Genomic DNA, 23,751 nt, shown 5'->3' with positions numbered 1-23,751 from the left:
TAGACAATCTGGAATAGAACCATACAACGGTTTGGGTTGGAAGGGACCTTTAAGATCATCTAGTTCCAACCCTCTGCTGTAGGCAGGGATGTCTCCCACTAGACCAGGTTGCTCAAAGCCCCATCCAGCCTGGCCTTGAGTGCTTCTGAGGAGGTGGCATCCACAACCTCCCTCTAAGTAACCTGTTTCAGTGTCTTATCACTCTCACATTAAGTAATTTCTTCCTAATATCTCATCTAAATCTACCCTCTTCCAGTTCAAAACCATTTCCCCTCATCCTGTTGCTCTGTGCCCTTACAAAAAGTCCCTCCCCAGCTTTCCTGTAGGCCCCCTTCAGGTACTGGAAGGCCACTATAAAGTCCCCCTGAAGCCTTCTCTTCTCCAGACTGAAGAGCCCCAGCTCTCTCAGCCTGTCCTCGTAGTGGAGGTGCTCCAATTCTCTGATCATCTTCGTGGCCCTCCTCTGGACCTGCTCCAACAGCTCTATGCCATTCTTGTGTTTGGGGCCCCAGAACTGGATGCTGTACTCCAGTTGGGGTTTCACAAGAGCAGAGTAGAGGGGCAGAATCACCTCTCTCATCCTGCTGGTCACACTTGATGAATCCCAGGATACAGTTGGCCTTCTGAGCTGCATGCTGACATTGCTGGTTGGTGTTGAATCTTTCATCAGTCGACACTCCCAAATCCTTCTCTAGCCCATCTTCCTCATCTCTGGAGTAAAACTTGGCTTACTTTTATCTTCTGCAGGACAAAACCAGACTACAAAGTGCCAGTTTGCTGCTTGAAGCTGAATACCACAAACAGAATGTGGTACATTTCTCAGTGGCTACATCTCACAATGTCTCCCTACATAGGCACAGATATTTTCAGTAGCTGTTGACAGTGTCATCTGGAATTAACTTTATTGTGCCAATAGTGAGGGCTAAGCTATTGCTGCAAAAATAATGTAGGCTTGTCCAGATATATTGTAAGTATGTAAGCTTATGTGTGTGTGGGGTGAATTGCTCCACCTCACATTTATTGTGCTGACGTCATCTTCAGGCTGTGTTGAAAGACAGCCGTAATTGCTGAAGGCTGGGGAAAAAACCTTTGTGATCTGCTAAACATTGCACTGCACCAATAATGGTTCAGCTGACTTGTGGCAAGGAAAGGTTGGCATGAGCTGGGGGACTGCTGCTGTTCTCATTGCTCTGAGGCTGTGCTCACCAGTGCTACTCTCCGGGACAAGGCTGTGGCCCTTCCTGAAGTCCTCTGGGAATGTGCCCTCATATCACCACTCTGTTTTAGAACTGCTTGCCAGTTAAACAGAGATAGCACAGACTATTGACACAAGCACTTAACATTTTGATTTCACAGAAAAAATGTGACTCATCTTCTTTAAGCTTGTCTGGTCTTTTAAGAAGAACCTAGGTAAGCCTGCTGAGCATTGGACACATTCTCCAGGCCTTATTATCTCCAGAAAAATAAAGTGCTGTTGCAGATGCACTTGGCCTCCAGGATGTGTTTGGAAGCCTGAAGTGTGTGTGTGTGTGTGTGTGGCAGCTGCAGCCAGGCACAAGGCTGGGCACTGGACAGTGGAGGGGCAGGCCATGGTTTCAGCTCACACTGTGTTAGTAGGAAAAGAAGAAAGCCAGCTTTCAGCTTGTTGGTTTGCTGCTCGTGCCGTGAGGCACCTTTACTGCCTGACCAAGATTCAAGATAGTGCAAGACTTTTTTTCTTTCTGGTGACGAGCATACTCTACACCAGCCTTATTCTTATGCTTCCTTATTCGTTTTTTCCACTCCCAGTGGAATAAATTGTCTTCTATCTGCACTTCATACTGTGTTTGGAAATGGCCAGTGGGAAAGCATTTAAAGTATGTTCATGTACACAATTTGTACAGAATTTTAAAATCTGCTTTTATTGATATCTGTTGTCTTCTAGGTCCCCAAATACTTATCTCAGCAGTGGAATAAAGCCACAGGAAGAGGTGAAGTGGGAAAACTGAGGATTTCCAAGTAAGCCTTTACTGTACCTTTAATTGTTTGCAGTTCTTAGTCTATTTACGTTGTATGTAGAAGAAGTTACCTGCAGTAAAATAGATAATGTTGCACCTCTTATATTACATAACTTTGTTTCTCATAAACACTATGTGCATATTTCTCTATAAATTGAAGAACCCTTGTATATTGTTTATATATAAATTAAATTATACTGAGGAGTGGTTGTAACCCATAAAGTGCTGTTTGATTTCTTAAACCCAATGAATATGCACATCTAACTGGAAAATCTCCTTTGACTTATTGATGTGCTGTTTTGCTGCTTCTGTTCTCACCTGCTGATTTTTCCCATTTACTTTTGGGCATCAGCATGCAAAAACAATTGAGCAGCTTAGGATTCAAGTTGAGTAACAAAGCTAGAATTTGAATTTGTGTTTTCATCAGGGAAGCAAAACTTGTGGAAATAGATTATGGAAACTAAAACATGAAATATTTTCTTTTGCAGAAATCAAGGAAGAACAGAAGTAAGTAACTATTAAATCCGAAGGCTCTGGATGTGTTATGTTTTTTTATTCTGAAAATTGTTTAGAACTTAATGTTTTCTTATATCATATTTTTCAGTTAAGCTGTAATAAAGCTTTGCACCACACACCTGGGAGTGGAGAATTCTATGTATGCCTCTGCCCATATGTTTATTGCAGGATTTCCCTTTCAGGGGAGAGTCAAGTTGGGTATTAGGAGAAGGTTCTTCACTAGAGGGTGATGGGCATGGAACAGGCTCCCCAGGGCAGTGGGGTCATGAAACTGAGCTCCCAGAGTTCAAGAAGCATTTGGACAGTGCTCTCTGACATAGGGTTTGATTTTTGAATGGTCCTCAGTGGAGCCAGGAGTTGGGCTTACACTGATCTGTGTTGGGTCCCTTCCAGCCCAAGATGTTCTGTGATTCTATGACTTTCATAACATCTCTTTGTTCCTGACGTTTGCCTGCCCATGTAAGCAGCAGTTCATAGTAGTGACATTTTCCGTACATGTTTTGAGGTGTCTTAGTACTAAAGGCTGCATGAGAGCTAAGGGGGATGATGATGAAGCAAAAGTAGTTGAAAGTGGTGCTTTGCAATTTCAGAAGGAATTGCACCTGATATTTGAAATTTTGTTTAATAATATAAAGCGTTCGTTTTTCTTTTTTTCCAGATGAAAAGGCAACTACTTTTATTAGCAGTACCAGTAAATAACAGTAACTTCATGTATCTCTTGCAGGAGATAAGTAGCATTAGTTAGAATTACTTAGGATTATCACTTAGAACTGAAAGAAACTCTGGCCCAACCTGTAACAAAGAAGCAAGCTATGTTTGCCATTTGAGAACCTGCCAAAAACTATAGAATAAGTGGACAGACTACTGGAACTCTGGATTCACTGGAGTTTTCAAGGCTGGAATATGGGCCATGCTTCCTGTATTTTGTGAGCCCCACATCCAAGCCTTGGTGTTGAAGAGAGTCCCAAACTGCGTAGAGCCCAGTGGTGAGGAACTTCAGCTGGCTTTGCAGGGACATTGGAGCTCGGGGGCAAAGCAGGATATACAGGAGATCTATGTAATGCTGGTCTGAGCAATCCTCCTGCAGGTTTCTTGTGTGTCCCATGCCTATGGATTCTGCTTACCCTGTCACTCCAGTACCTCCTCAGAATCCTTATTGGGCATGTGATGGAAATACAGCAAAGAAGCTGTATTTGAACTTCTCCTGATCTGTGTGCAGCTCTAAGTTCCCAGGTTAATAACACTTATTGTGTGCTTTAGCACTTTCTTGGGGAATAAACTGGCTATGTGAATCGTTTTAAAGCGCTCATACTAAATGATGTCTGAAAAGCTATTTGCTTTAGATTTTAATAAGTAAAATTAAAACATTCTTGGTTGCAAAAAGTTATTAAAAGATGAGTAAATTTTATTAACTACATGAAAACTTTGAATACCTTATTTCAACAAGAGATTCATGTGTTAGGAGTCTTGCCCTACTCTTTATATTTTTGAAATAGAAATGTTCTGTACCACTTGTATTTTCTCTCTTTATATTTCCCCATAACTCTTAAAACTGTATAATTGAGTCTGCTTAGTAACATTTTGATAATTGTGACCATTAGGTGTCATTTACTTTGAATGAAGAACTTGCTAGCATCAGTGATATTGGAGGAAAACCTGCTTCTGTCAGTGCACCAAGAGAGCATCCATTTCTTTTGCAAAGTGTGGGAGGACAGACCTTAACAGTGTTCACAGAAACTTCAATAGGTAAGTTAGAATTGTTGTTATTTGTTACAGTTCTGGTATGTATTATTTCAATAATCTGGATGCTGTAAAGGCCAGAAAGCTGCAAAGTAAGCTCTTAGCTTTATTTTGTGTTTTTCTGCTTGCATATTGTTGTATTTTTGTTTGTTTGTTTTTGGGTTGCCTTGTACATATCAACTGTGGGTCTGTTGAAAAGAACAGAGAACATACCATAGTGCTTTTAATTGGAAAAGCTGTTCTGGTGTTCCAGTGTGCTTTCAGGAAGACCAAGGTCTCTACTGTGGATTTAGTTTCATAAAAATGATGCTTGCTCCTCACTCCCTTGAACGGGTTCATTTTAGCAATAAACACATCTGTTTAGTACATTTTCTGAAAATAATACTGTGGTTTAAGTGAATTAAAGCTTGGCAAGGTCATACTTGGTATGGTCATACTCAAGGTCATACAAGGTACACTGCAGCACTACTGTCATTTTTTCCTTCTCTCTGGATACCGGTTACCTGGCCTGCCTTAAGTACAGCTCAGGAACTCTGAGTGATTTGGATGTTCAAGGTAATATATCCTAAATTGCATGTTAGGTTTAAGCTACATGGAAGTGTTATAGTGTACAGTATGCTCAGCAGACTGCCTTTTTTATAAGTCTTGTGTGCTGTAAGGTTTTCTTCTGAAGTTACGTAGTCATGTTTTAGGTGTTGGAGAAAGGAGGGTAAGATGTCTGCAGATCTTATCTTGCTGTCTGCAGAAGATAGCTCAATTTCAGGCACTTAAGCTTTGGTTTCCCCAGGAGACAAACAATTTTTGGTACCTCTACCTTCTTTGGGGCAGCAAACTCTTAAGTGTGATTTGTTTCTGATGTTCTCATGTTGGTAGTCTGGCAGGTAAGTGCTCTGATGGCAGCGTGATGATTATCGAACAGATAAGGGAGAGTGAATCAATCATAACTGAAGGACAGAGTTAGAATACTCAGTAAGTTTGACCACCTCTCTTTTAAAATCTGTTTTAGAGATTTCATGGCTGAACGTGGAAATATTAAAGTATAAATAGCATGCCTGCTACCTGCTCAAAATCTAAGCTCTTATGCTACCACTAAGGCACTTTAGAGTTGCTGTCCCTTTCTCTGAAACTAATTCAATCTTTTAATGGTTTTTCTCACTTGAAAAACTATTGTATTTCTATGTATGTAACATGCAACACAATAAGAGTACTGAGTTTTATAATCTGTAGGTTATAGATACGGAAAGAGAGAGGGAGTTTTCAAGGACCTTGTAAGTATTGAGTAGCACCTCATCCTTTTATGTCTCTCTGTGCCCTGACCTCAGAATGCTTGCAAGAAGAGAGATTTCAGGTGAAGGTAATTTCAGTGAAGGTAAAGATATATTTAGAATATGCATTACAAGATTTTTGCATATTTGGTATCTTGAGGGATTTTGCTTTCCAAGACACTTTTCTACAAAAAAATACTGCTTCTGAAAGTTGTCGTGGTAACTTGAGCATTGTGCTGACTGCACCTTAACTTGAATATTCAGGGTCTGTCGTTAGAATGAAAGTTATTAGAATGTGGTACCTAGAAGATGTTCATTTATTTCAGAAAGCTGGAGCACTTCCCCTACGAAGACACACTGAGGGAGCTGGGTTTGTTCAGCCTGGAGAAAGGAAGGCTGCGAGGAGACCTCATTGCAGCCTTCCAGTATTTAAGAGAGGATTATAAACAAGAGAAGAATCAAATTTTAAAAAGGGTAGATAGTGATATGACAAGGGGGAATGGTTTTAAGCTCAAGGAGGGAAGGATTTCAGGGAGAAGTTCTTTACAGAGAGTGGTGAGGTGCTGGCACAGGCTGCCCAGCAAGGGCATTCATCCCTGGAGGTGTTAAATGTTGGATGGGGCCCTCTGCCTGAGGCAGGGGGACTGGAACTTGATGATCTTTGGGGTCCTTTTCAACCCAAGCCATCCTATGATTCTATGATTTCCATTTTGCCATCTGTAACACAAATGTTCTGAAACCTTTAGGTATTAAGATGCTGCCCTACTTTTATGTAATTGATTAAAAAATCAACATTTCTTAGCAACTACAAAGTGTTATTCAAGGATGATCAATCTATTAAGTAGAAGTTGTAATAATAATTAGGAGTGTTTATTATTATTTAAATTAGTGTTTATTTGAATGAGAAATATTTGGATTGCAGCACTGAATAAACATAGAACTTGTCAGCACTGCTTTTGCTTGGGTATAGCAAGCATGGCATGCAGTCAGTACAAAATGTCTACACAGTTTGGCTGTTGAGTTAAAACTGGTACTGGTAACAGAATCAAAGATAAACTTTAATGTACTGTATTGTTGGACTTCTTTTGATTGTTAAAAAAGAAGAATATAAAAGGCAAATATATCCCAAATTCCATCCTGGTTGCATCTGTAAGGATTTATCTAAGGAGTAACGTGATCAAAATATGGACCAAAAAGTGCTTTGTGCACTATTGCTCTCAGTCAATACATTTCCTGAGGACTGAACTTAATCTAAAACAGAGAAAACTGCATATAACAATTGGATTTCTGTTATGAATAGAATGTTTAAAAACTCCAGGATCTTTTATGTCTGCTATCCTCTAATCCTGGGATCCCCATTCTGTTGTGTCTGTCTTCACCACAGCGTGGTCAGGCGTTGCACAGCTCCCCAAGGCAGTGGTCACAGACCCAAGATGCTGGAGTTAAGGAAGCATTTGGATAACACTTTCAGGCCTATAGTTTGGATTTTGGGTGGTCCTGTGAGCAGCTAGGGGTTGGTCTTAGTCTCCAGGGGTCTCTTCCAGCTTAGGATATTCTGTGATCCTTTTGATTCAGAAAATGAATGAGGTTGACAAAGCTGCATCTGCAGTCTTTTGTACTCAGAGTAGATGCTGTAGGGAGTTTACCCATCTGGCCTATTCAGCACTTCACATTGATACTTCAGATCACTTAAAGCAAGCAAGAGAGATCAGACTTGACAAGAAATGTAGTGTTTTCTGCATGGTGTAGTTTCTGGACTGCTGAATGGATTTTCTTTGTCTTTTGTTTTGTTTTGCTTTATAAGTCCATAAAAGACTGAAACAAATACCACACTTCCTTCTGGTAACTTGTGGTTGGAAGGAATCTTTTCGCTCATGCATGGTAAATCTCTGCATGTCTGGTTGTCCCACATTAGTTAATGGACTAATGCATATAGGTTCTTTTGATATATATTGAGAAATACTAGTTGCAAAATAACTAATTCATCTGCTGCCTGGAGGACCCTTACACTGCAATTGTTTTGGTCCAGGTTAGGAGCTAATGGACGTTTCCCAGGGATGATCTTTGGTTGATCTTAGGAGGCCTTGTTTTCTCTCCCTGCTTTCTCAGCCATGATGTTTGCATGTGTGACTCATGGTGTAGTCTTCATTGCTGTGCAAGTCCTAAGACCTGCAGTGGTGTTCTGGTGTTAAGTTCAGCAAACCTAGCATGGCTTTGCTGATGGCTGCAGGAGGATCCAGAGCACAGTTGTCTCTTGCTGTCTAGGCTGATTTCAGTATTATTTTAGCGTTAAATACGAACTACATTCTGTTCCATAAACATCACCATATGTACATCAACAGTTGCTATGCAACAATGCTATTTGTGCTTCCAGTCATTTTATCTTATCTTTGTCATCAGCGATCACAGTTGTAATTTTTTTTGAGCAGGAGGAATGGAGAGCATTTTGCATATATTTCAGTGTGCTTTATTGAACAAAATGAGTTATTCTTGTGTGTGTATAGCTACGAACTATCTAAGGGCAAATCTTAGACTTGATATGGGCTATAGTGGATTAAAAGTATCCTTCCAAGCTTACTACTGGCATAAGGAAGAAGTAAAATTTGACAGCTTCTGTCTTGGTTGAAGAAATGGGAACATGCTTTTGTTAAATGTTCAACATTTAACTTCCTGATTGTGATTATAAATGAATTCCCTTAACTACTTTAATTTCTTCTTGCTTAATTTTTCTGCCAGCAGGTAGTTAAGGCTTGCTGGCACTTAATATAAATTATAAATGCAGCTATGTTATAGACGATGAGAAAAGTTTCTTACTGAGCTGGTTATTGGAAAAATGTGCTCCTAAGGTGACCTGGGAAAACACAGAGCGTGGCAGACAATTGCATCCCTATATCTAAAGGTCTAATGGACAGATAGAAAGATTTTCAACTGTGGGATAAAATATAGAGTAAGATATTCTATAAAGCTGGGTGTGATTACTCATTTTATTGAAAATTTGCATATTTATTCACACCCCCCCCCTTCATAAGTGGGATTTCCTTCACGTTTCATTTAGTGACATTTAATTCCTTAATTCTTTTCCCATCTTACTGATGTTTGAGTAAAATGTGCTTAGAGAATTGCGTTGGCAGAATGAGTACCAAACCTTTGCTTCCTGTGGGGAAGCAGTCATGCATAGATTGTTTTCACCATCCTGTGGTTCACAGAAGAAGCTCTTCACATCACATTCTTATCCAATTTTCTGCATCTTCTTTCAGAATCTCATTTCACGAAGTGCAACTTTTTTGGTTTATAATCCCATTCAGTAATACCAATAACTCTGCCTGTGTACCAACTCCTTTACTTCCAGTGCCCTCTAATATTATTCCCTTGTTTATTTTAGTTAAAGACAACTTCTAACGTGAATGTCCCTTTTTTGTGCTGGTACATGAATCATGCCTACTGTATAGCTTACAATGCGCCTGATTGTATTCCAGTGAAAATGATCATTCAGAGCTTGAATTTTGAAATAACAGCTATATCCAGCCATCTGAAGAAATCTGAAGGGAAGAAATGACTAATAAGGAGCATCTTTCCAAGATTTTTTTCTTTCAATAAAGAAAGCAGTTACTGCTATAATTACATTTAATTGTTTCCACAGCACTCTGAATCTTGATGTCTTGGGATACAACTTCCAATCTTATTAGATACGTGTTTGACATCTCAAATTTCTCATCAAACTGTTGTTTGGAAAGTAAATGTCTCCGTTGTTCTGCATTTTAGCTCTGCCTGGTCAGGAGTTTGGTGCTTTACCTCTGTACTTCAGCATATTTTTCCAGTTGCATCTATTTGTTTGAGCTGTCGCTTAACAACGTTCTGGTCTCCAAAATGGTTTGTGGTCTTAGTTAATATATCCTTGTTCCTTTATTTGTTTCAGTCTTTTATGGACTGGCTGTAGAGTGTTTGGGTAACAACAGGAGAGGAGAACCTACTGATGCCATAATGATCAAAAGAAACAAACCACAGCTGCATTTCGGGGCTCTGGCACTTATGCAATTTCCAAATATGTGTAAAGATCATAGAGAAGATGCAACTCATTATCAGAAAAGCAGAATGCATGACTCGAGTTAGTCGCATTATTACATTAGACAATGCTTTGATGGGGCAGGATTTCATGTGTACTATTGTGACGCGCAGTCCATCTGAAAAACAAGTGACTGCTTATGACCCTCCTCCATCTCTAAAAGATGGAAATGGTGTTTACCTACTGGCTTCTGAGCATTGTAAGGATTAACAAACTACTGTAGAGTGAGTTCAGCTGGCTGTCAGGGTAAGCTAATTTACTTAGTGTTTTTATTATTAAAATTACAGGCTGTTAATTCCTGTGCAAACATAAATAATTGTTTTGAGGATTTAATGCATGAAATATATGGAATATTATGGTGGATTTATCATGATGAGAGTAGAATTGGCTTTCTGCCTACTTCAATGACTTTGTTTCCTTTCATATTGCTGATGTGTGATGGGGGAAAAAAAGTCAGGTCCTGACTGTCTGGGAATCTTGTATGTTACAGAGGAGGCAGAACAGCTGTAGTCTACGTAGATAAGACATATAAGTAGGCAACTGCTTTTACCACCCTCACTCTATTTTCATACTTGGAAGACTTTAAAAGCAGAGACGTGATTTAATCAGAACAAAAAAAGAAATTTTTTAATGTTGAGGAAAAATATTTTTTTTTGCAAGACTGGAATTTTCTTTTTTTATCTCTATTATCCCCTGCTACATACAGGTGAACATACTCCTCCTGTGGACATGGTATCTCTGATTCGAACAGCAATATATGTATACCATTAACAATTTTTAAGCGTGATGTCTTCTTATATAGTAGTTACGAGTAAGTAGCAAGTCTTTCATGATAACAAAGTTAAGAAGAAACAGTTCCAAAATCCAGCTACTACTTCTGTCTCATCCATGTCAAGGTTTGATATGTCTCAGTATGTTTACATGTTCTTCATTAAGTCCTTTTTGCTTGTTTGGGATGTATTGAATTCTTCCATAACTGATTTAAAACCAACTTAGGATATTGGTTGGCTAATAGCACCATTATGATAACGTGCCAAGTACACTAAAGAAAAAAAGACAAGTGAATGAGGAGATGTTTGCTTTTCTTCAGTTGAACTAATCTACATGTATGTCTGAAAGATTCTAGGGCTCACGCTCACATAGTGACTGTTCATGGGTGGGAAGAAACCACATAATGACATTTTCTCGTTGAGAAAAGCTCACACCATGAGCTGCTAAGATTAACAACAGCCCCTGTTCAAGAAGGAGAAAGCAGCATCACTCAGATCCTACTATTTGCATTTGTCCTCAGGCTGTCGGCCTTTTCACTGAGAAAACAAGGCCTCAGCCATGATAACCAACAAGAAGCAGTGTCAGAAAGATTTTGTAAAAACCTTGTGTTCAGATCTGCTAATACCCAGCCTGCAAATGACAGAAGTGATCAAACTAACAACTCAAAACATTTATCTCCAAGTTACTGCAGCTATTCCCTTGTGCCTATACGTAAATTGTCCTTAATGATAGCTGTGACACATCTGAGTTGGAAGTGGAAGATGAGAGTATGTTACCATTTTTAACTGCATTTCAGATGAGTTAAAACATTCTTTATATCCCCTACCTTAGGAGAGGTATAAAAAGAACAAATATAGGAGGAGCAGTCAAACTTCAGCTTGAAAAATTCATGTAGGGCTTTTTAACTGTTAAAACTTGGTTTACCTAAATACATCTACTCCTGAAAGGCTGAACTGGGAGCTGATGCAGAAAGCTGTTTCTGATTTGCACTGTGCCATTCACCTCGGTGATAATTTTTTTGGCTGTCCTCAGTATGTGTCTCTTTTTTTTCTTTTTCTTTTTCTTTCATGCATACTTTGATTCTTCATGGAACAGTACACCTTCCTGATTTATATAAAGCTTGTATTTTTACCTAACAAGTTGGGCTATACCATCATCTGGGGGCCAGTGATGAGAAGGTGAAAAGTCTGAAAAAGTAAATGCTTGTGTTATCTAGAATGCTGCAGGAAAGCTAGAGGGGAGGTTGTTTGTGTTCATAATGTACCTGCTGCTATTTGAGAGTATTCCTTTGCAGAGCTTTTAATTTATTCATTTTTTAATATGCAAAGCTAATATTCATTTATTTACAGAGGCTGGTGAGATAAACGAATATTGTTTCTCTCTTAAGCATAATCCTACCATTGGATTTCTATAACTGTAATGTCATTTATGCGGAGTTCAATGAGAGGTGTAATGGAATTATTTAAATTGCTAGTTTGAGTACTAAATGAGATTTTTTTGTTGCTCTGTGTGATTAATTTTTCTTCAAAAAGTAAACTTACAAACGTTAATCAAACTCAATGATTGTGATTTTTATTATAATTTATCCTTCTTTGCTTTGCAGCTCACTTTGTAGTCACCAACACAGAAACTTTACATTTCATTTTTTGTTCATTTGTGTTTTTTTTTTTTTTCAGAGAGCCAACCAGAAGATAAATCTGAAGGTGGCAGCTATGGTGAGTGTGGACACTTTCTTTGAAATGCTGCAGTAATGACTTATAACTGAGTCTTTTCAGTTTTACTTTCCAAGAATTTGGTAGCTTAAAAAAAGAAAAATCTGCTCTATTTCTAGGGCAGCGTATCATAAAACGCCTGCTGCAATGCAACCAAGAGCTTAAATTATTAATATTTTTATTCAAATGGAAAAAAAAAAACACCTTACGGAGGAGAGCTTTAAAAATATAATGTTTTATAGAATGTCATTTTAGATTTATATTTGCTACTTCTCATTTATTTTGTTAGGTCTTTTAGCTTGGCTCCATTCTTCCTGATTAGAAAATTTGTAGATTTCCAAATCTTGTGTTATTTGATTTTAATTGCATAGATTAATTGGTCTAAATTATGGCATTCTAGCGTTGTACTTTATTCATTTTTTCTAATGTTTGTGAAAGATTTAACCATTCCTTGGAAAGAGTCCAAAATTCTTAGTAAAATTCTTAGTTCACTTACAAAGTGCTTCTATTAGATAGGATATCAGGCAGGATTGGGAATGAAAAGATTTGAAACCTAAGCTAGTTTGTGCAGGCTTCCTTTACAGCGAGGAGGAAGGAGACAGCTCTTTAAAATAGCTAAGAATAAGAGAGATGGGTTCAAGTGCAATTCCCCAGCAGCTCAAACAGAGCTCTCTTGAGGTCAGTCCTAGTCTGCTCCCTTCACTTCTGCTAAATCCTTTGGGCTTACATTACTGAAATTGCCAGGTTTGTATATGACTGCATGAAAGTCTTAATGTCAGGTAGTGTTTAATAAAAATTCCCTTTTTTGCTTTTATGAAGGAAAGATGTTTCAAAAGTATCATTAATATACTAGTGCAAATAAGTGCCAAGGTTAGTAAGAGCCTGTGATCCTGCAAAACTAGACATGGCTAATGCAATATATAGAGAGACAAATCTCAGTCTCATTAGTAGAAAGATTACCAGTGATGCATACAGATTTAACAGTACCAACACTTGTAAATAGGAATGGCAGAGATGGTAGATGGACTGGAAAGAGTCTTAATCATAAGTTCACTGCTAGTCATCTTTCACATTGTCTTCTAGAATATATTTTTTGTACACTGTAGAATCAAGGTGTCTGTTTCTTGTGTGTTTTATAACTTGCAGTTCATTGCAGATACTTGTTAAAACCTGATCACTGTAATTATAAGCTAATTGTGATATGACTTTTAAGGTTACAAAGAGCTACTTCCTTGAGATAAGTATTGTATACCACTTGAACACTGAGACTCACTGCCATGGGAGATTGCATTTAAAGGAGATCTTGAGAATTTGGCTTCTGAAATGAGTCAGCATATTAATACTTACATTGCATTTCTCTGATATTTTTATGTAGCTGTAGGCATACATATTTATTTGTGCTTTGCAGTTTTTTGTTCAGTTTTGTTTCAGCTTTTCATGTGAATGATCAAGTTGTCTGCGTCTCACTCTTTCCACCTGTTTCTTGTCCAGGGTATGTTGTATAAGATGACTGTATATGTTTAATTGCTTGTATTTTTGCATCAGTGGGGAGAATGAGCAACTGTGTGCTGGGCACTGCATAAATACACTGACAAGATATAGTGCCAAACCCATTTGATGGAATAAAGCTGGTTGGGAATTCAGTTACTAAATGATGGTAATTGGTTACACCATGGCATTTAAAGTGAGACTCTTAGCCATCAGCTACAGTTGTTTAGAATGTTTATTCACTTTTTTCCCCCCCAAATGCATCATGAAACTCAGATGACCTTTCCCAAACTACCCTTCAAGTAACTCAGCTTATTGAGTCTTCCATTTCACTGATGATCTAATTTGTCTCGGCCCACGATAGGTACTTCTAGGCAAAGATGATGTATTGTATACCCTTATGCATTATTTTAGCATAACAAGAATGCAGTGACTACTTTTAGATGTTACTGCAATGATGTCTATTTGTAGCTAGAAAGTAAATAAAGGAAGTGAATAAGACTAATAACTTAAGGAAATCCTTTGATTTACTTAAGATTTTCACCAAAATTTTTGTTTTAGGAAGTTACTATCAATCTTCAGAACTTATTTTATAGATCATTAGCATTGTCTATGATATTTGTAATAACATTTAAAGTTGGATCAACACTGTCACAATTCTTAATAGTATATAGAGAGACAACAAGATACTGGTTCAGGCCAGAGATTGTGTACCCAGTATCACCCTTAGTGGTGCCTAAGAATTCTTCAGAAGAGGATAAGAACAATGCAAAACGTAGTGGTGCCTCCCTAGATATACTTCTTTCAGTCTTTAATGATCTAAAGGTCAGGGAGATCCAGAGCCAGCCGTGATGATATTTTATTTAGTTGCCCCTCGTTTTTACTTCTGTGAAATATCCCTGTTGGTTTTTGAGCCCATGTAAATGGTCAATATCGATAGTGCTTTGAATAATACAAAGTTTACAGACAAAATATTAAGGAATTAAGGTGTAACATCAAACAAGTCTACCTAAACAAAGCTTGAGCTTTCACATATTCATTGTGATAGTTTGAGATCTGCATTGCTCAAGGATTTAGCTAGTGTTGTTCAGTGCTTGAAGCCAGGTTTTTGTTGGATGTGAAAGGAAGGTAACAAACAAGATGTCAGCTAAAGGAAAAAGAAATGAGAATTGTCCCTACTTACTCCTGTATGATGCTGAGCAGCATCACATATTTTCTGAGCAAGTAATTTAAACCCAAATACATGTATGTAGCTCTTGTGGACTTGTAGATTCTCTTGCACCTCCCTGTAAGTGCTGTCAAATGACAGAAGCTGTGAAAACCAGGCATTTGTGCCTGGTAAAGCATCACCTGTCCTCCAGCATACCCCAGAGTGGAAGTACCCAAAAGCTGCTTTCTGTCAGGAATGGTATGGTAAAGAAATATGTCTCACGTGTTTAACATACCTCCTGGAGGTATGTTAAAGTTGCATGGGCAGCAGTTGATTATAATATTACTGAGGCTTTGAGAACATCATTTTGAAAGCATAGCTTCTCTTTCATAGGGAAGCGTGTGTGTGTCAACCGTGTACACAAACTACAAATGCATATTTTTTTCCCAAGGACAAGTACATCAAGGAGTATTACACATACTTACATCTTGAACCTGCTTCAAGCTAGTTGCAATCCTGTTGTGTTTAAATTTCATCTCTTGAAGTATTTGACATAAGTTCATGGCAAACAGCAGCCATGAGTACTTAACACACTTTAGGACAAGGTGTTAGTCATCTCTTTCCCTGTGCCTGCCAGTGAATAATACTAAATCCTACTATTGAGAGGAGAGTCACCATTTATTGGGCTTTGGGTAAGAGGACTAAATTATCTGAGATACTGCAGACAATAGAATGTGAACCTAGTATTAATATTTTGCCAATTGTGAGCATACACATTTGACTGCAGACACAAATACATAACATTTGAATTGTCTGCAGACGATACTTGCTTCATTTTTTGGTGTCATAGTAAAAAAAATCAGGTGTTGATTATGTGTGTGTTGTGATACTTAAAATTCGTTGTAAGTACTTCTATTAAATGCTGAACTGTGTGCAGTAAGCCAGCAATTTTTTGTTAAGAGTTCTTGCATTATGGTAGAACTGCATGAGGCTGCTACGTGCACGTTTGATTTTAATCTACTTGAAAGCGGTTAGCATATATTAATTATACTCCAAAAGCAAAGCTTTAACTTTGAGGGGAAGAATGATCACCAGGAGGAGTGAAGGAGTAGTACTTTATTTAAATGCTAGCAGAAACCTCAGTATTGAAGATAACTTAATTACAGAATCTGTCATTTTCAAGCCACAGAAGCAGTTTTTGTCTTGCAAATGTAATTTTTTTTTCTTTTTTCGTTGTCAGGTAAGTGCAATAAAACTTAAATTGCAGGCTTCTTGGTCAGATTCCAGGAATCACAATAAGTGATGAGGCTCCATTTGTTGCTGTTAATATAGGCAGAGAGACAAACATTTCTCTTTCAAGGTAGCCAAAGCCTATGATACCAGCTGAAATAGATCTTGTGGAGTTCCAAGTGGTAGAACAGTATAAAGCATATAGATTTAATATGGATTAATATTAAGTGGAGCTAAGTTTTTTAAAAACCCAACTTGCATAAATACTGTCTTTAATGTCTGTTTATCTTAGAATACTGTATGAATATTACAGTATTTATCTTCTTGACGTAGTAGTCCTGATGTGTTTAGCTTGCAGTCATCTTTTTGTTGCATTTATATTTTGTCCCAAACCCATAGAAAAAAAAATAATAAACAAAAATTACTTATCATGAACTTCACAGCTTTCAGTACAGACCCATAGATTTATTGTGCAGTCTCTGTTCTGAGCACATAACCCAGTATAAAACAGTGTAAGTCAGTGCCCCAAGCATATTCCCTCCTTCAGCTGTGTTTCACAACCAAAGAGGCATATAAAGGAACATTCACTGAAAGGTACCGAGATTAAGACATCTGATCCTGGAGACCCACAAATGTCCGGTGGCTTGGTACATGAGGCATGTCTAGAATCCAACATGTTCAATCTGTCCATAAGCTTTTTCATGGATTCACCCATTATATTGGAAACAAGATGCTCAGCTGACCCAGTGCTGTTATTCTCAAGCTCTAGTTTTTAGTCTATTTTTTTTTTTTCCAGTTGATGAAGGCAGCTCTGAAAGTAATGCCTCCTATTTTATTATGTTGGCCCATGACAACAGAGGTTGGTGTCGATGGTTTGACAGTAGAGTATGAACCTTCCTGCCAATATTCTGTTACATTTTGTTGCTGTGTGACAGATGGCAGCAGAGGGGCAGTCTGACAAAATGGCATCTGACATGGAAGTGATCATAATGCAAAGGTGTGTCATTCAGTTCCTTCATGCAGAAAAAATGGCACCCATTGGCATTAATCAAAGTGTGCTGAATGTTTATGAACACCAAAGAGTGGATGCAAGCACAGGTGGTGGTGGTACATTTCAGCAGCAGTGACAGTGATGTGAAAGACAAGCCATGTTCTCAGCATGCATGGCTGTCACACCATGAAATGATGAGCATCTTGATGACGATGTTTACTTTGTCTGTTGGAAATCACAAAGAATCACAGAATTGTAGGGATTGCAAGGGACCTCTAGAGATCACCTAGCCCAGACCCCCTGCCAAAGCAGCTTCCTAGCCCCGGTTGCACAGGTAGGTGTCCAGGTGGGTCTTGAATGTCTCCAGAGAAGGATACTCCACAACTTCTCTGGGTAGCCTGTGCCAGTGCTCCATCACCCTCACTTTGAAGAAGTTCTCATGCACATTTGTGCAGAACTTCCTGTGCTTCAGTTTGTGGCTATTTCCCTCATCCTATTGCCACACACTGCTGAGAAGAGCCCAGCCTCATCCCTTCACCTCCCGCTCCTTAGATGTAATAGACTCCTTATAATAGACACGTATAAAAGACAATGTAATAGACATGGATCAGTTCCCCTTTGAGTCTACTTTTTTCAAGGCTGAACAGCCCTGGGTCTCTCAGCCTTTCCTCATTAAGGGGAACGCCCTTTATTATCTTTGTAGCCCTCTGCTGGACTCTTTCCAGGAGATCCCTGTCGTTTTCATACTGGGATGCCCATAACTAGGTGCAGTACTCCAGGTGAGGCCTCACCTGGGCAGAGTAGAGGGGCGGGATCACCTCCCTTGGCCTGCTGGCCATGCTCTTTTTAATGCATCCCCTTGGTGGATTTCACTTTCGAGATGCAGCTTGTAGCAGGTAAAGTAACGTATGCTGTCTTTTGGGACAGGAAAGGGGTGATCCTTCTGCATTTCCCAAAATCCAGACAAACCATCAGCTCTTACCACTACATAAGGATGTGGACTAAGCTGAAGTCGCAAACCTCTAGAGTCAGGCCAGAGAAGAAGGCAACCTTTCTCTTGCAGCACAGTAACACCAGGCTCCATATGAGTTTTTAGACTTCGAAGGATATTGCCAGTCTTGATTGAACTGTCCTACCACACGCACTGTATAGTTCAGATTTGGCACTTTCTGACCTCCATCTGTTCAGGTTGATGAAAGTTGGACTGCGTGAGCAACATTTTCTTAGCAACAGTGCCATCATAGCTGTGAAACAGTGGGTCACCTCTGCTGGTGCAGATTTTTACAAGTGCAGCATACAGGTTGTTGTCTGTTGCTGGTGAAAGTGCCTAGCTAACATTATTGACTATGCTGCAAAATAAGCGTTTTGTACTTAAGGATTTATTCTATCTAATAATGTTATTGTGTTCTTTGTAGCTGTTGTAGTTTCCATAGAAATAAATAGGAGGCATTTCTTTTGGAGCAACACACGTTTAGTTGTATGATAAGCACATTTTCCTCCCACGTCTCTGCCTTCATTTTTAAATAATGAGCTTGTGATGGGCTTCTTTAGTTATCAGGTTTTATTTTTTCCTCTTCATGTACTGCAAATTATTTTTTCCATTTTATAGTGAGGGAGAAGAAACTTCACGTAGCTCGGTAGCCTTAACCACTTGAAATGCCTGAGCAAGCTCAATGTGGGAGTGACTTCTGAAAGCAAAACCAAGGGCAGTTGGCTGTAGACATTTACCTCTACCTTAGCTGTGATTGGATGTGAGAGCATTGGAGGCTGTGGTCCAGTAGGACCTCAGCTTTCTCTATGCATGAGTCTGGAAACAGTCTAGCAGAGCTCATTTGGTGCTCTCCCTGTACTCTAAGGCTTTTCCAGCCTCTGCTTCTTGCCAGCAGGAACAGGAACAGTGTGTAGCTGTGCTACAGCATGTTGTCTTACTCATGCAGGTTGTCTTAGGGATTTCTGCACTGTAATCTGTGTGCAAGCCTAAAATCATCATTGTGCACAGCAGAAAGTATTGCAGAGATAAATTTTTATTATTTATAAGAAGGCATGAAGTAGTCTATATATTAGGTTTCTGCACTGTAGGGAAAGAATATGAGTTTCTATTCATTTTAGAAAATGTGTTGGCAATAGTACAAGACCTGGCAGTGCCTGAGGTGCTGAGTTTGCATTGGGAAGGCTAAGAAGACGAGATTACCCTTTTCTCTCTTTAGCTGACTCTTATCTGCCTGATTTGCACAAGCTTTAATTTGTTTTCTATGAGATTACCAGTTTCAGCATTGAGAAAATATACTGCTTTATCCCAAATACTTGGCTTTATTTACGTAGTAGAGAAGCAATAATTGGCTGGGTTTGGTGGTACAGTTGCTTATTCTGTTTATGTTTTTTGATGCTTAGACTGTTCATTGCTAGTTTGTTTGCTTAATTTTTTCTTTCTAATTGAGAGAGTCTGTACCCACCTCTGACCTGTTCTTTTTTTTATTCATCTGTTCACTGTGTTACAAAATCAAGAACCTCCTTTGAATTAGCAAGCAGCTTGTTGTTGTGAAGCTGCTGGAGTAGCTTTACAGATTGATGTTTTTCTGCTAACAAGTGAAAAAACAAAATCTTTCCATTCCTCTTATTTCTGCTGGAAAAAAAAAAAAAAGAAGTCTTTCTGAATCATGGTTCACCAAAAACCAAAAGTTAGTAGTGGTAGCACTACTTCTAGGATAATTAGACCATAAACTTGTGTTGTCCAATCTCACTGCTGCACTGTGTGTGCAGCTGTGCCTCATCACCAACCCAAGGCCCCAAGGTTGCAGTTGTTCTCACTGAGTCCTTTTGCCCTGTTCACCCTCAGTCCTCAGGGATTGTGAGCTGTCTCACTACACCACTCCCTCCGTGCTGTGTGGGCAGTCTGGCACTACAGGCTCTAGCAAGCCTCTGGCATCCCCATTTTCCTGGAGCTGGAGCTTTCCCTAGCAAGCAGCCTTGGGTTTTAAAATCTCACTTCTCTCTCCTTTGGCGTAGTTGGTCTCATTTCCACTAACCTATGTAATATCGCCTGAGATTATTTAACACCAGTCACCAGGGCAATACTGTACTTATTTTTAGCATTATCAGAACTTTACAGACCTTTAGAATGGCTTGATGTTTAAAATCATCTTCTAATTACTTGGTTTTCAAACCTTACCATATTGAAATTGCATGTCATCTTATAGTAATGTTTTAAATGAGTAGCTAATGTTTACAGGCATAATTACTGTACCAGTTTCTTGAACATTTTCCATTCTGAAGCAGCAGAGCAGTATTCTTTTCAGAAGCTTAAAATGAACAAGTGTGGTGCTATATGATAATAGCAATGATGTTAAGCTGTTACCAGTGCAGATAGAAAACAGTTTTTTTGGAGACTGTTGCTTTAGCTGTGGTACTCCTACTACACACATATTTGGAAGAGAAATTAACTGTCTGGTTCTGCAGAATATTATGCAATTTCTTTCAGAATGCTTGCTTAGGTGACATCGTACATCTCCCTCCTACGGTCTTGAGTTCTTGCAGTGCTTCTTATTTTCTGGCATTTTACTTCGAATGATGATTTATGAAGACAGTGTTTTGAGAAAGTGCTCTGTGTGATATACTCCTGCATAGTGCTTTCAGAACATCAATTTCAAAATTAATTGGAAACCGTCATATTTTATTATTTAAAGTTTGTTGTACCTTAATGATGGCTTTGTTTCAACCGAACAAAATATGCAAACCTGTCTCTTCATGTGGAATTGCATTTATTTTGTTAACTGGCAGTCATTTTCCTGTCAATCTAAGAGTTTCTGCCACATGTTGAGACAAGAGACAAGACTGAGGTTGTATAATAGCTATCTAGGAAAGATGAATTAATTCTAGTCTAAGAAAATAATATTTATTTTGTCATAGACCCAAGTTGACTCGTGCCCCCATCACTCATCCTGATTCATTAGCTGACGGAGTTAGGGCAACATGACCTTTCTACTCAAATAAAGTAATGAATGAGACACTGCCATTATTAAATTGTAATAATATTCATTGCAGGCCCTTATCCTGCCTATATGCTGATGGGGAGAGAGCTAGAGAGCTTATGTTTCTTGAGACCTTCCCATCTCATCAAATGGAAGCTTTGCAATGGTTGCAAAAAGGAAGAGAAAATAAGTGTCACCAACTGCTGCAAATGATGTAATGTTTTTCCCTTTAGAGTCTAAATAAGTATTAACTACCTTAATAAAGAAGTAGCCAGTTGTCATTTATACAGTCATAATAAGTATGAATGCAAAAATACAGTTAAAAATATGATGCAAGTATGTGAAAATGTCAGTATTGCAATTAGGATGCTGAACACTGATCAGTGGGTTGGCAGTAATGACTGAGATGAGAACTGTAATTTGACCTCGATGCACAGCCTATTTCCTAGTGTTGAGGCCACCTGTAGAAGCCACCTTTGGCTCTCAAGATCATTGGTAGTAAGTGGTTTGAGTCTGAGCTAGTAATTCAGGAGAGCATCGTATATGTTTGACTGCTTCCTGTGTTCTTTTCTGGACATCCGCTTCTGGCTGCTGTCTACTGATTTTGCCCCGTAGCCCTCCTGATGGGGGAGGTAGGTGAGCTGAGAGAAAAATGCAAATTAGCTGTGTGATACTGGGGGGAAAACAAGGTAGGGGGAAGGATGTGCAGGTCAGAGGATCAGTAATGGGGATCCTGACCAAAGTTATGAAGAACTGCGGGATGGAAATAAGAGTTCACAGTCACTGGGGGATACTGGGCAAGACAGACTGTTGATGACTTAGTGTGATGTAGTGCAGCCACTCTTAAGATTTTGTCCTTTGTAGGAATTCACTGAATTGGTTTTAACTACAACAGCATACTGCCAAATGTGATAAAACTGCCATTGCTTTCTCCTTTGCTGATGGAAAATAGATGCACGTATAAGTGTGGGAGGAAGCAGTACAATGGGTGTTTCAATCAATATATGCATACATATATTTAATGAGCAGGCATTCAGGGAGTTTACAGGGGCCAGAATATTCTTTCTGCAGTGCATGTTGGTCAGACCTACCTTCGGCTCCCTCTTTCGTTGCTGAATTGTCTGCTGGATGGCCGATTTTCTCATCCAAGAGAACAGGCAGAAGCAAATGGAATTGACATAGTGCGAGAGCAGGCAAAGTGCCCCCTAGGGGAAGTTACTTTTAACTCCTACCTTCAAATTGCTATTGAAGGTTATCCACCCGTTTATTTCTCGTTACTTGCAGGGTCTAATACTGGTAAGTAACTCTTAATGAAGGAGGAATAGAAATACTTGCATGTAAGTTGTATTTCTGACATAAGCACTTGATTTTGTGATTTATTTTTGTCACAGTATCCTTAAGTATGCAATTTCGAACTGTAAAGCAAGGCAGAATAGTTTAACTCACTGTCTGTTCTGACAACACAAGCACCTGCCTTTTGGGGCTGTTCAGCCTTGAGAAAAGAAGACTCAGAGGGGATCTGATCCACATCTATAAATATGTAAGGAGCGGGAGGTGAAGGGATGAGGCTGGGCTCTTCTCAGCAGTGTGTGGCAATTGATGAGGGGAAATGGCCACAAACTGAAGCATAGGAAGTTGTGCACAAATGTGTGTGGGAACTTCTTCCCAGTGCAGTGACGGAGCAGTGGCACAGCTGCACAGAGAGGTGATGGAGTCTCCTTCTCTGGAGACGTTCCAGACCCGCCTGGACGCCTACCTGTGCAACCTGGGCTAGGAGCTGCTTTGGCAGGGGGTTGGACTCCGTGATCTCTGGAGGTCCCTTCCAACCCCTACAGCTCTGTCATTCTGTGATTTTATTAAATTTATTTATGGAGTATGAAGGAAACATAGAATGAATGGTGATGGTATAATTTGATGTATTTCTGGATTTATTCAATGTGAACTTGGAAGACAATGATTTTGTTATCCCCATATTCTCTTTTTGTTGTGTGATTCCAACAGCTGAGTGGGTACCTTTGATCAGAGGTATGCATAGATATGTACATTTTTCACTTCGAAAATAATTACGAAAATAATTTAAGTGCTGTTGTTTTTGTTTTCATACATTAGAAGGATGTAGGTACTCTGAACCAAATGCTTGGCAAATTAAAGCTTTTCAGTAAGACACTTAAAAATAATGGCAGAGTATTCTTAGAATGTATTTCAAGTGGTTTGAAAGTTACCTGTGATTACTAACTTGTGAGTAGCTTGTATTACAAAAGTGCTTTCTGTAGTAAATGCAGAACCATCGAACTCTGTGCTACTTTCTGGAGTTCTGCTGGGGTGGACGATTGGTTCTGCTTTCTGATATGGTGCTAACAACTCCAAAGAGCCCAAACAAAAGTCGTGCAACCACAGCAGATTTCTATGAATTGCCTGGAATCAGTATTAATTTCTTTCTTCTTCTCAACTGTGAAAGCAGTTTTAAATCCCAACTAAAGATTAATTCTAACTGAAGGTTACGACCAAAAGCATTTAAGTGAAAATAGGTGATGTGACATCTGAGGAGCAACAGCCTCCTCCAGACTTTGTGCTTATACAGGCTATGGATTTGACAGCTCTCAGAGCAGCCTTCTTTAAACTTGTAGATTAGTGAAGGAGCTTGCTTAGATCATCTCAGCACTTTTTTTTTTGTTCATGTAAAGAAATGTGTCTACAAAGGGCTTTTCATACGGTTGTTCTGTGTGTTGATATTTCTAATGCTTTGTCATAGAAGATCAGCAGGAAATTGAATTTCTTTCAGGTGGGCTATCACATTTACTTTCCACAAAAGTCCTGGAGATAGTTTAAAGTATGAGATTACTGATTAGTGAGGATTTCT

The 23,751-nt window shown here is 39.0% G+C and overlaps 1 protein-coding gene across 2 annotated transcripts in view; it reads left to right on the top strand.

Moving 5' to 3' along the window:
* The window catches only part of GTF2F2 (general transcription factor IIF subunit 2), a 162,798-nt gene that overhangs the window by 3,918 nt on the left and 135,129 nt on the right, over positions 1-23,751 (top strand). For both annotated transcript variants that reach the window (XM_065743961.1, XM_065743962.1), the window contains exons 2-5: positions 1,925-1,998; positions 2,486-2,504; positions 4,115-4,259; positions 12,029-12,067. In XM_065743961.1, the coding sequence (XP_065600033.1) occupies positions 1,925-1,998; positions 2,486-2,504; positions 4,115-4,259; positions 12,029-12,067 (277 nt within the window). The remainder of the gene's footprint in view (positions 1-1,924; positions 1,999-2,485; positions 2,505-4,114; positions 4,260-12,028; positions 12,068-23,751) is intronic.

Source organism: Cyrtonyx montezumae, unplaced genomic scaffold (assembly GCF_038088225.1).
Source record: "Cyrtonyx montezumae isolate F1298 unplaced genomic scaffold, pur_monq_1.0 scaffold_3, whole genome shotgun sequence".
Taxonomy (NCBI): Eukaryota; Metazoa; Chordata; class Aves; order Galliformes; family Odontophoridae; genus Cyrtonyx; species Cyrtonyx montezumae.
Note: the sequence above shows the minus strand (reverse complement) of the source record. Positions and strands in the feature narration are given on the sequence as shown.